Source organism: Trachurus trachurus (assembly GCF_905171665.1).
Source record: "Trachurus trachurus genome assembly, chromosome: 10".
Classification (NCBI taxonomy): Eukaryota; Metazoa; Chordata; class Actinopteri; order Carangiformes; family Carangidae; genus Trachurus; species Trachurus trachurus.
This window is the reverse complement of record NC_139894.1, coordinates 21,096,896-21,109,951: the sequence shown is the minus strand read 5'-3', so window position 1 is coordinate 21,109,951 and position 13,056 is coordinate 21,096,896. Positions and strand designations below refer to the sequence as shown.

The 13,056-nt window shown below is 43.7% G+C and overlaps 1 protein-coding gene across 1 annotated transcript in view; it reads right to left on the bottom strand.

Annotated features, from left to right (window-relative positions):
• The window catches only part of LOC310993046 (uncharacterized protein), a 120,614-nt gene that overhangs the window by 30,064 nt on the left and 77,494 nt on the right, over positions 1 to 13,056 (bottom strand). The window contains exon 3 of the mRNA XM_083981309.1: positions 1,157 to 1,201. Within this exon, the coding sequence (XP_083837435.1) occupies positions 1,157 to 1,201 (45 nt within the window). The remainder of the gene's footprint in view (positions 1 to 1,156; positions 1,202 to 13,056) is intronic.

Genomic DNA, 13,056 nt, shown 5'->3' with positions numbered 1-13,056 from the left:
TCATGCTGCCATGAATGGCTAGTGAGGCAAATCTGCAGCTGAAAATAGTCACAGTCGAACACAATTTTAACTCCAGTCTGAATATCTTCTGCTCAAAACTACAGTGTCCAGCTGGTTTAGGGACTCACTGAGCCTTTTTAAAAATGGAAACATGTATTTGTGACCTGTATATGAAGATTTTCATCTTCAGTAGGAATAAATGGGATTGGGACTGAGAGTGGTGAACAGGCTGGGGAAGATGGAAGTTTCAAGAAGATTAATGGATCGCTAGTTTTCACCTTTTCATTTAATTTGCTGACAGTAAGAAAAATATTCAGTAACTCCCAAAAAAGTTAAACAAAAGGTTTAAAAATAAAGGCACCTTGGCACTACGTATAGTGTATAAAACTTACAAGCGTAAAAATGCTTGCACTTCATTGAAAAATACTTTACTGATGGATAAAAGCTTGTTGTGCTAAGTAGAGCAATAAAGTTTAATGGTGATCTACCGCTTAGTCAACATTTTCACAATTTTCTCATTAATCTGCACAACTATGAATCACAACTAGACTGGAAATTTTCCCATCTGACACATATCCCGCAGAACAGCTACGATCGTGCAGGATTTGATAAAATCTTCTGAAATCGTTGAGCAGTGATTTGTCCACACTTAATAAAAAACATTTCAAATCAGGATGATTCAGACTTGTAGGATGTCCGCTCCATCTGTCATGACGACCTTTTGTGTAACAAGAGTTATGTCTCTGCCCTGTTTTAGTTCCTCAATGAGTGTGTTGCGGTCTGGATGGAAACAAAAAGCAACGCAATAATGGTGGGTAGTGATGTTGGCAAGGGAGAATCTCATTAGGCCCGCACTACTGCAGCTGCTACTGCTCAGTGAGAACGACTGACATCTGGGCAAAGTTAGTGCAACCACATGGCCAAAGTTAGCGCTATGCTGCCGCAAATAGGGAGGGACGGGGAGAAGGGCCAACTGCAGCCCATCATCTGCCGGCCTGACTCACGGGTCACTGCTTTTAACCAGCGCTCGGACCGACCCAGTCACCCAGGAAAAGAAGGAGAGAGCGAGAGAACGAGAGCAGGAAAAGAGTGCGTCTTCCAGGAAAAGAGAGTAAGGAGAAATAAACAAACAAAGCAGGTGGTGGGCGTCACTTACCAGGTTCCCCTCTTCTTCCCATCCTTCCACGTTTTCCTGGAGGCCCTGTGAAAACACACAGACAGAGCAATAAATCCCCCAAATCAACACTGCAGGGATGAGTAGAGAACAACCAAGCATCGCTTGCTGTTTCACTGCTGGTGCTCATGTGTTGCCTGGCATCACGTCTGTATGGGCTGGCACAGCTCTCATATGCCTACATGGGACGTAAACACCAAGTCATACGGTAGAGATAAAAACAAAATGACGACTCAGTTCTCAGAACTGAAATGTTCTGTGTGATTTCATCTCAGGCTTAACGTGCTGCACCTTCAAGCATGAATCTCTCTCACTGAATCTCCTCTCACTCTGGCTGAATATCAGGTTCATCCCTCACTGCCTGGCCTCGGTCCAGCTACCTTCCTCGGACCCTGCAGTGATGCAGCTGGTACCACCGCCAATCCGGAAAAACGATTTGTGCTATTGATGGAGAAGTCTGGTAGGACTGTGAAAAATACCATGAGGGTCGTAGAGGAACCAGAGGATGATGATGATGATGATGATGATGATGATGTGGCCAGAGAGAGAGGGCCGGCCCAGACTCTCAGACCTCATGCTGCTATTAAGACCGTGAATCATTTCTGCATTACCATTGATTTGCGTCAGAGTCTGCCTGGTAATTCAACACGAGCATTGTTAAAATAGTCGGTGCAACTAACAACACAAAAACACTAATTTCTACTCAGACTCAGAGAGATCCAACATCTAGTTCTACTTTATCTACTTTAGCATAGCAACTTCAACCGGGCAAAGACGGTCTGTCTGTTCTCCACAAAATAAATAGTACAGACATACTGACAGGAATGTGTGTTTAAAATTTTCTTTTTCAGTGTTACAAGTGAAAACGTTTAAAACTAGGAGTAATTGGGGTGCTTGAGTGGTTAGAGCATGTCCCATGTTGGCATGAAGCAGCGATCACCAGTTCAACTCCTGACCAAACGCTCTTTATTGCATGTCATTCCCTGAGTCTCTCTCCCTGCTTTCCTGTCCGTCTTCACTGTCCTGTCAAATCAAGGCAAACAATGCCTCCCCAAAAATAACTTAATAATACAGTGGAAGTCTTTCAGCTATCATAACCTTTATGTTAATTGTATACATGTGTTTTTAGGGCATCTAAATAGAGAATGAAATGAAATGAAATTTCCCCCTCAGAAATAAATCAGATCCCCTATTTCCATGTCCTCTGCATGGATCCTCATCATCACCAACTTCTTCTCTTTCTTTCCGTGTGCCCATCCTCCAACGCTCAGTCCTGCTTTTATAATGAAATAGGAACCATACTGGGTACGGTTCCTGATACTAAGTGGTTGTGGCTGCAGACATGTTTTCCCTATTGTCATTATTGGAGTTATTGTAGCGGTCTAATCACTTCCTGACTCCACCAGCCCATTTCAAAAAGAGCTCAATCCTGCTCCTCCACCTACTCCGTACATCTACCTCTCCCCACTTTCATCCTCCTTTGCCCTTTGGAATTGAGGGATAAAAGAAAAAAGCATAAAAAGAGGTTAATTGTCGCCATTGCTGTGGTTGAAGATTGGCTCTATCTACAGTACCGCTGAACCTGAATTTTACTGTTGTTCTTTATCTGATTCAATTAACCAGTTTTAGCTCCCGGCTGACGTTTTTTGGCAAACAAAAGAAACAATTTAAAAACATAACAATGTAGAATGAGTACAGCTGTGCACCCACTGACTCTCATTTCAAATTTATGTTTCGACAATTTCATAATTTAACACCTCTACACCTTCAAACCCCAGGCAGCTAACACACACACACACACTTTGCCAGCCACATCATTTATAATAATGGTCTCCATATTCCACAGTGGGCTCTCAGCTACCTCCCTTGTTTCAGCCCCCACAGCTATAAACAGCAGCATGGAGCGGTACTGCTTGGGGCCAAGGTCTCTGCAGAGAGAGCCGGAGCATTTCCCTTAGGGCTGAGGAGGTAGATGGGGAGGACGAGCTCCGAGGGGGAGGTGGGGAGAGGAATGTGTAAAGAAGTGATAGGATGGGGAGGAAAGGTAGTCAGTAAACAAATATGAAATAGGAGGGAGATTAAGTTAGAGTAGGGTTAAAATGACAGGAGACTCCAGGGGGGGAGATGGGAGAAAAAATAGGCATAGGGAGTGTGCAATGATGAATGTATGTAAAAGCTTCACAGTGCCTTAAAAATCCTTGTACAACATCGTCACTGAGCATTTAAAGTGCCTCCTCAAGCAGGGATATGCATTATAAGATATGGGTCACCAGGGGGGAGCCATGCCTGGGACGTAAAAAGCAGCCGTCGGCAACGTCTGCAGGTCTGTCGCCAAATGCCGTAGGAGCAGGGCGTCAGAGTGACTGAAACGAAGGAGTATGATTGGTCCTGAGTGGCAGAGCTGAGGGAGGACGAAGGTGGGCGATGACAAGCTGATGTAGGACAGGATTGACTGAGGAAATTAATGGGAAAAACAGCCACACAGCAGAGTCGAGCGGAGTGTAGGTACTGTAAGTGTGTCAGTAGCTCAAATTCACATTTCCAGGAGAGAGCAGTGAACACATACCTACTGAGAGGCTGACAAACAAACAAACAACACATAAATACACAGACGCATGACGTGACTCGGTTGTCAGTCAGTACTTCCTGTGTCGCTGTGACATACCAGGGTCTGAAAATGTCACACAGGCACACCAAAATAGAAAGGTGTAGCTATACGTTAGCCAGAGTAGGAAAGAGACAGTCTGTGTGTGTGTGTGACGGGCTGTAGCACACACAACACATTCCCTTAGCCTACTTTCTTTCTTTCTAGAGGTCAGATGTTATCAGCATCAAAAAACGGTTCCACAATTCAAAGACAAAACACGACATTTCACAGAACGATCGGCCGGTTTGTTCAATGTAAAACAGATGGGAGGATGCCAAACAAACAGACAGAAAGGACTGAGGAAAGAAAAAAAAGACAAATGAACAGATGCAGTAGCTATACAGTGCAGAGATGGGAGGACAAGTGCTGAGTGTCCTTCACTGTTGCATGTGTTGAAAAGCCCACAAAAGACAGAAAGATGGACCTTCACAAATGTCAGGAAAGAAAACTACAGCATCATCTGTCATGAACCCCAAGAGTGATAATACATATACAGTACACACACTGAACTGCATTTGAACTGCGGATGTGTATGTGTTTGCCTGAATCTCAACTTATATTCCTCTCTATATGTGGAGCTGGACAGCGTGCGTCCCAAAGTTTGACTAGACGCCAGTTACCAGGCCAGTCCTCACCCCCCCAGGACTCTAAGTATGTTTATATGTGTGTGAGAATGTAAAAAAAACCTGAGCCTGTGAGAAACAAACACATGAGCCACAGCCCAGATGCAGCACCCTGCTTCGGCCTTTACATTGGAAGTTGTGAGCGGAGAGCGTCCCACAGCACTTCATTGTTCTGTCTATACATTCACACACACAAGCAAAGTTTCCCCAGTGAATTTTTACCAAATGCATCTCAATATGCATCTACAGTATTGCTCAATAAAATCCATTAAACACACACAGCTACAGTGACATTTCTTGCAATAGGTGCTTTCCCAAAGAACAAAGCACAGGATTGGTCGATGCCACCCCTCCGCCCACCCCCTCCTCTTCTTTTAGGCCTCAGTTTGTTTAACCGAACAACTGGGAGCAATAAAGAGCCAAATGAAAATAGCAGAACGTGATACTCTGTATGTACAGCCACAAGTCTTACATCCATCAATCTATCCATCCAACCCCCCTCCACTCCTCTTCCTCCCTTCTACTGCTACATGCTCCTCATGCTACAGGGCAAAATTTAATTTACCTATAGAGGAAGAAAAGGTTGGGCAGGCGTGTGGAGAAGAAGGGTGCAAGTAGCGAAGGTCAACTTCTTGCCTCCATGTTTGCTGGAGGCAATGCGTCTCTACGGTAACTCCTCTCTCATTTCTTTTTCCCCAGTTTAAAAAAAAAGAAAAATCTGAGTGGTGTCGAGTGTTCACACAAAGATGAAGAACACGCTGTAGATTTTCTCTTTTCATTATTTTACATAGTAAATCTATGCTGAGATTCCCCTACAGGAATAAGAGAAATCAAATCTAAAACATTTATTTCAGAAATGATTGATTGTAAATGTGCATCATTTTGTTTTAAATTTCCAAGTGATCTGTTTTACTTCGTGTCAAAAATGAAAATTTATTTGTTCTAATGAGACCTCTGAGTCAATTGCTATCATTGAAATTGTTTACTGATCCTGAGGATTCCCTTCTTCCAGTTCACCTCGTCTTTGCACAGCTGTTAAGCTTCTTTTCCCGAAGTGAAACTACTTCTTCCTCACAGTCTCCTGATCTGTCATCGTTTCCCTGTGTTTGTCGAGCCTTCGTTCCAATAAGATGGGGGACACATGCTGTGGATGTAAACAGCAACAGAAAGAGAAAAAGACAACGGATGTGATTCACATGGTGGTGATTCATTCTCCAGCTGCCCGGCATCTCTCTTGCCGCGGGTCAAGAAGGGGTGTAGTGGTTCAGACCAGACTCTCTATTCAGCCTCACAGTGGGTAAAGGACAGTTACCGCAGACCCAGCCTCAACCGATCAAATCTCCTTGTGCGAGATTTCATTAAAACCTGAACCACATGTGGGCAAAGTGTTTAAATTTGATCCATTCAACATCGGTGTTTGTGGCTTTTTCCAACCTTTTCACAGATTCAGTCATGTTCCTCATTGTTCCTAATGCTGCATTATCCAGGTAAGTGGTCTCACATTTTGTTTTTAAGATAATCTGCTTTTCTATAGATTTTCACCTTGTGAGTTGTGCAGATGAAATCAAATTCAGGATAATCATCTAGTCATCTAATCATCAGACTCAATATGGAAGTAGCTGATATTGGCCTTATTACCTTATAGCTGGAAGTTCCACCTACTGCATTGTGGGTAAAATATCGACCAATAACTAATCAATTCTATTTTCTAACTTTATCAAGAACCTAAATTCAATAAAACAGTTTCATGAAAGTGATGTTACTAACTTTTGGGGTCAATTTCACCCCAAAGATGAACAAGCTATGACAAAACTTCAACAGAACCCCAAATTACTCATTTCAATGTTGGGACAGGTGATGTGGGGTGATGTGGCAGAAAAACTATGCATGGTGCATATTTAAATCCAGCAGGTTTTGCTGCTGAGGTACCCAAGAAGCACGTCATTTTCAAGTTCAAAAGTCTTGTTTACAAGCAATTCTCATTAAACTTGTAAAAGTTACAAACAAGCTGATACAACAATGTTAAGTATGTTGTTTGAGTTGAGTAGAAAGCCCTGAGTCTCTAGGATACCAGTCCACAACACAACCACAAGTTTCAAAATGACCAAGAAAAAAAAGAGAGAAATTCTGAGTGACTGTTGAGGTTCAACCGTGCAAGAAGGACACGAGTTCAGCAAATGGTTCAATATCTCCAAGTGCATAAGCCACCTGCGGAAGTGTCATGCAAAGCAGGAGAAACAATGATTAAATGCTGTCTAAAGTTTCAAACTTACACCTTTTTTTATTTCTAAGATTGTCTTCCTCCGATATTTTAAATGTGTCTAAACCCACAGCCCACATCTATCATGCAACTGTTAAAACCCGTCTGCCTGCAGAATGGACTGCACTTCATCTCTGCGGCACTTAGAGAGAGATGCTATATACAGTAAACATCACTGTGGTGTGGTATTCGTGCAAAGGTCAACAGTGATTGGGAAATAAGAAGCTGAGAACACATTGGTACCGAGTCGACCTTCCTGTTTTACTTTGAGCATCAAGTGTTGCGTGACTGCGGTGTGGACTTCTCAGAGCTGTGTGAGAGAGGCTGTCTGCGAGGGAACGGATGCCTATTTCATGCCCATGCGAGTGTGATCAACATATAGCTTTCTTGACACACTCGGTCAGGGCTGAGCGATCCTGCTGTAAACCCGTGTTTGTGTGTGCGCGAACGAGCATGCACGCATGCCTTTACAGCTGCAGGGTTGTTTAGGTGTTTATATATGATGCATTATTCATTTGGACCAACGAGCACCATTGATGAAAAGCTCATCAGCTCATTTATTTGTGTTGCAATAGTTTCTGACAGGCTGAGTTTGATTATGTGTTTATATATTGCTTTGTGAGTGTGAGCAGGTTGTGGAAAAGGCTATAGGCCCAGCACTCTGCGTCAAAGTCTGCTGCCGTGATGTGTGGCAGGTGGTTCGTGTTGAGTGGCAGGTTGGTGCTGAAAAGCAGCCTGGGTAGTCACCGTGTGTCACGGCTAATGAGAGGCGACGGCAGAGACGGGCCCGCCCCACACAGAGAGACAGACAGAGTCAAAACAATGAGAGCCGCCTAGCAAAACACAGGTGAGCACAGCAAATAAGAGCAGATCATAACAAAGTGAACCAGAACACCTGAGGTTCAGCAGCCAGAAACAAAAGGCCTCACCTCCAGCTGTACTTCCAGGCTCAAACCAGGACAGGAGAAGTAGTGTGAGGATTGAAAACAGGTTTCCTCTCAGCTCAGGTGGTGATTCACCCTGCTTGTGACGCCCCTCGTCCTTTTGGTTGATTCTGTTAGTAGCCTAAACATCAGACACTGATTATTCTGGATCATGACAAATGCTGATGTGTAGTTTAACATTAGAAGAGAGAGAAGTGTCCAAGTCAGCAAAGTGACTCAGTGATGTGGGTACAGCAATCTGAAAGTTAAAACATAGACTTGCTGTTCATACCAGACCAGGTGAGACCTTCACAAAAAAATAAGAAATCCCTACCAACACCGAAGTGAACAACAGTTTTACCGCCTGTGAACGACAGTTTTCAAAAAATGTCAGTTCTTAAATATCCTCTTGAACACTGGCATTTCCTGTGTGAGAGAAAATATGCTCTTTTGTCTGATGTTGTTTCCTTTTTCTGAAATAGTACACATTTTTAGATAATAACGGATGAGGGAAAAGACTGTGGGAAACCCTGGAAAATGTTGAAAGTGTTTGGAGTTTGTTATGAATACATGTTAATGCATGTGTGTCTGTCGCCTTTTTCTGCTTCTCTTTTTTTTTTGGAGAAAAAAAAAACACTCCTTGCGTGACGTTGCCTTAAATGAGTTGACCCCAGATAAACAAACCCTACTTTGCTGCAAAGGAATCACACGTGTGGGTGCACGCGCACATACATACACACATTCGTGCTCAGATGTGTGTTTGTTGATGCTGGGCATGTTGGCGTGTATGGGAGAGGCTTGGTTTTGGGTGTTATTCAGACAAGCTCCTGGGTGGTACTTCCATTAGCAGGAACTGTAACCACAGACGGTGGAATTTGGGCAGTCGTGCGCACACAAACACGGTTGCACGCAAATGAGCAATCTTGACACCTCCACACACAGCTACCGTCTATGGATGAAGGTTGGAAGGAAGTAGAAATTCCTGCACATCTTCTGTGTGCCTCTCTTAGTGACAGGTCAGCCATGTGTGATATAAGCAGCGCTGGTTATTTACAAACCTGCCGTGACCAATCGCCATCCTCACATGTGGGAATCATGGAGTAGCGTAACGAATGGGAGACGTGGCTGAAGGCAGGCGACAGCAGCCATTGGTGAAATGTTGGGGTGGAAATAAGGGTTATGTTTGTAGATCAGATCTGATTGGGGGCGTTGGTGCTTCAAGGACTTACAGGAAGTCTGAAGGTGTGAAATCCAGTCCTCGGGGAGGATAAACACAAGGTTTAACACGTAGAGCCAGGATTATGAAAAAACGCAGGTCACCTGCAGGAATATGGACCATAATGGGGTGAGATTGTCTTTTGAACAACAAACTTCCTTTACGGAGATTTGGACAAAATTTTAAAGCCTGACGCAAGACAGAAGTATCAGATTCTTTAACCTGACAAACATCAGCAGCATCAGTGGGCTCAGTGGTAATTTGACAAGGCTAGTTTGAAGCATCAGTTTCGTCCAGTGCCAGTCTATGTCGAATGGTGGTCTATAACAGGATAAAATGCTCTTTTATCTTTGTATCCTTTATTCATTCATAAAATGTGGTTTGAGTTTGACGTTCTGGAACATGTTAGAGCAAAACCAGGGAGTGAGGCATGGAGAGAGGGGGCGGGGGTGGGGTCTTCCACTGTAAAGGAATAAAGAGAAAAGTGTACTAATCACCATGACTTTAAATGAAAACGTAAGTCTTAGTGTGTTTGGCTGTAACAGAAGACAGTGTATAGGGCAATGTGTGGGCCATGGTTGAGGAAACATGGTGTGAATGTTCAAAAGGGAGCTTTATTTCCCGCTAGTCTCCGTCTTTAACCCTGACAGCTTTTCTGGAAGGAATTCCACCCGCTGCCTTTCTCTTGGCTTTCTTCAAACCAAATCCCAGCTCTGCTTTTCTGTGCAATTTCTGCCATTTAAAATCAAATTCAAATCTCAGACATTATTTCTTTGCTTTTTCAAAACGTGTCTCACCTCCCGTGCCCTTAGCCCTCACCTTAAGCTAGCTTCTCACTCTGGTTTCTTTCCCGGCTTCTCAAACACCTGAAACAGACAGGCTAATTACAGCCTCTGTGGAAGCCAAGGTGAGATCAAGCAATCTCGGAGCTGCCAGCTATGCACTCAGGGCTTTATGGGTAATGGGCAACATGGAGCAGGTGGTCCAGAGGCTGATTACACAGTCGTGACTTGGCGTGAAGCAGCGGAATGAAGCCATAAAACACACTGGACTGACGGGCTTGATCAGAGTCGGTATCAACCATAAGCAGACTTGTACGCTTTGTAAAGTAACATTAGATGCATTCATTTCTCAGCTACACAGAAAATAAATTGAGAAGTAAGTCGATATTTATAATCAAACGTCTTCCTCCTCAACAACTTTGCTGCTTTTGAATACATTTCCCCTAATTTGCATTTAGTGTGACCACATCTTGCTAAAATCTTGAGAATGCACTGACTGAACGTTTTATACTCCTTAGCTTGAACACACTCTTGCTTATGCCATATTGGCTCCAGTCGAAGCGTCCACATCAGCACCACTGCTACACTTTCCATCTACTTTCTTATCTCCACTGTTTCACAATGACAAACTTGGCTTAATCTACCCACTTCATGGAAATAGTCCATTGTCTCTGCTCTGGTAATGATTATATCCCAGCGCCAAGTCCTCTGTTCCGCCAACACACTGACTTAAGCAAATGACCTCCAACGCCATCCGATACGTGTGGATCAAGAATCAATGGCTGGGGATCAACATTAATATGGAACTACTTGCCCTCAACCAATCATAAAAAGATGGGCTTGAGTGTGTGGAGCAGCGCCACACGAGAAGAACAAGTCAAAACATCAGTGGACGTTAGATTATTTTGTGAAACATATGGTATGTAAATACATTTTAGTTTATTGAGATAGATTTGGACAATTTCTCTACACTTCAGGCAAACTGGCAACAACATGTTCAAGTTGGAAAACATTCAAGTGGCTCCTACAACAACTGAAACACAATTCAATGTAGAACAAATGAATAAATAGGATGAGTGAATGTATCTCCGCTGGCTGTGGGAGTCTTGGCTGATCAGTGTAATATGTAGATACACATCACTCGCACACACACAAAGAAAACTGGTGGACAATACATCTCCAAGACATCAGCATAGATCGCCTCCTTCGTACTGCTGCAGTCAGTGAGGGGTCAGTGCTTGTCTACAGCCTGTTTTTCTATTAATGTCATGATGCCAGACCTTCAGGGCTTTAGGGGCTTCATATTCAGAATAATAGCCTAATAGTTAAATAAATAAATAATATTTCTCTGTCATAATACAAAACAGTTCATAGTCCAAATAGCCAGATGCACAAAAAAAAACGGAAGAGACATGGGTCCAGCAAAGTAGTACTTTACCTTACGTATACCATTACCTATACTGTATGCTCATAAGTAGTAGCGATAGTTATTTCATTTTATTGTAATTCATTATATTTTATCCATGGGATTTAAAGAAACAACAGAGTTGGGTATTGCTGAATATTTTTCTAATGATATGACTTGGGGACAGTGCTGTACTTCAGCAGTTTATACCTTTCGGGTTATTTAAATCTTTCTTCTTTTTTTAATGAAACAGAAATTCATTTGTAAGGGCATTCATCCCTTAATGTGACAGTTGTGAGTGTGAGTGGCCAAATTAATTTCACATAATAATAAATAAAATATCTAAAATAAGAAACTATCCAACCTAACTGAGATGAGGGCACATTTCAGTCAGTACTTGTCAAAACTATTGATGCTCACCACACAGGCCTAATAAAATGGGATTAAGAAACTCTAAACAAAACTCATGAGAGGCCATGAAGCCTGTGTCACACTCCACACGCTGGTGTCACGTCACTGACACCAGTGGCGGCCGCAGCGTGTTGGGACATGAACTCAGTCTGTCACTTACGTCAGTGCTGCCGTTGCTGTGATCACTCACTAAACTCTTTGGGATTTCAATACGAGGGGTCATCAGCCGCTTCTTTTAAACACGATCATCCGTTTATTTCAAAGACTTACTCATACAGGTGCGTGTGAGGAGGGTATCATCTCACAGTGCCTGACGATATGATGGTGTTACTACAGGCTTCGTCGATGTCTCTCGCTCTCCGTGCGAGACGTTAGCTACTGATGTAACACGAACCACGTCCCTTTTTTTTACTACTGCGTGATTCAAGGGCTGCTGCACTGTAGTGTGTCTATGCTTGTGTGTTGTGTTGATCCATGCTCTTGTGGCAGGTGCAGACTTGCCCCAGTGTGAACTTTATGGGATGGGGTCATGCGTCACTTTATCCCATTGGTGGCCTCCATTTTGGTCCAATCAGCTGCTCAGGTTCTTGGTGTCAGAATATGGCCGGGTTGGCTGTCGATGGCTTCAACACAGTAGGTGATAGACTGGGATCAGTTTCAGCTTGTTGTGAATTCACATTCAACTATTCATGTAACCACAAAATATAACACCATCTTCAATAAATGTCCCATCAAGAGTCTCTGGGGTTTTGCATTGCTCTGAGCAGATGGCCCCGGCCTCAGAGACCTCCAGCGTGTGTGCGCGTGTACGTAAGTAACTGTCTGTAGAGGGTGTGTGTCTCGAGCTATGCTAGTTTGTGTGCCCGACAGCTGCGACTATGATAGATGGCTGACACAGCTGATATGTCTGATAGTCTTCGTGTGCAGTAATGAAAGTTAAACACAGCTGGGAGCACATGACAGAGGTATGTGCCCCCCCTCTCTTCGCTGCTGTTGACCAATCACATCTCTGTACCAGCGTTCATAACGCAGTGACCTTGCCTATGGGTCGAGATGGAGCACGTAGGCAAAAGATAGGGGACCGCAGCTGCAGAGAGAGAGCGACGTATGAGCCATCATTTACCTCATTTCACTCAACACACGCTCATCTAACGCCTCATCCAGAGTCAGTCATGTCACATTCATTTGCTCCACACACGTGTTTACTATTTGACGTAATGGGATTTATTCTTTACACCCAATATTACCCTACGCCTTCTGCCCTCCTGCAGTATCTGGCTGCAGCCAAACGCAGCTGCAGCTGGACTTAAATCCCAACTCTCTCTTTTTCCTTCGCTTGAGAGTGGAAAAAAAGGAGGAAATTTGTCTGTTTGATTGACAGACGCACTCACAGAGAGGTAACATCGTTTTATGACCCTTCTCACTGAACCCAAACCAAGGAATGGTACGCTGACACAGACCCCTCCCCGGCCCAACCCAAATACTAATCAAGATTTGGAGTCATCCTGGGGTGCTGTACGAGAACAGCGTCAGGTTTCAGCGATCGCCTGCCAGGTCAAGTAGAAGAAAACCGCTTGTGGTTGTAACGCCCCTTTGACCAACAGACAGGTTTTTG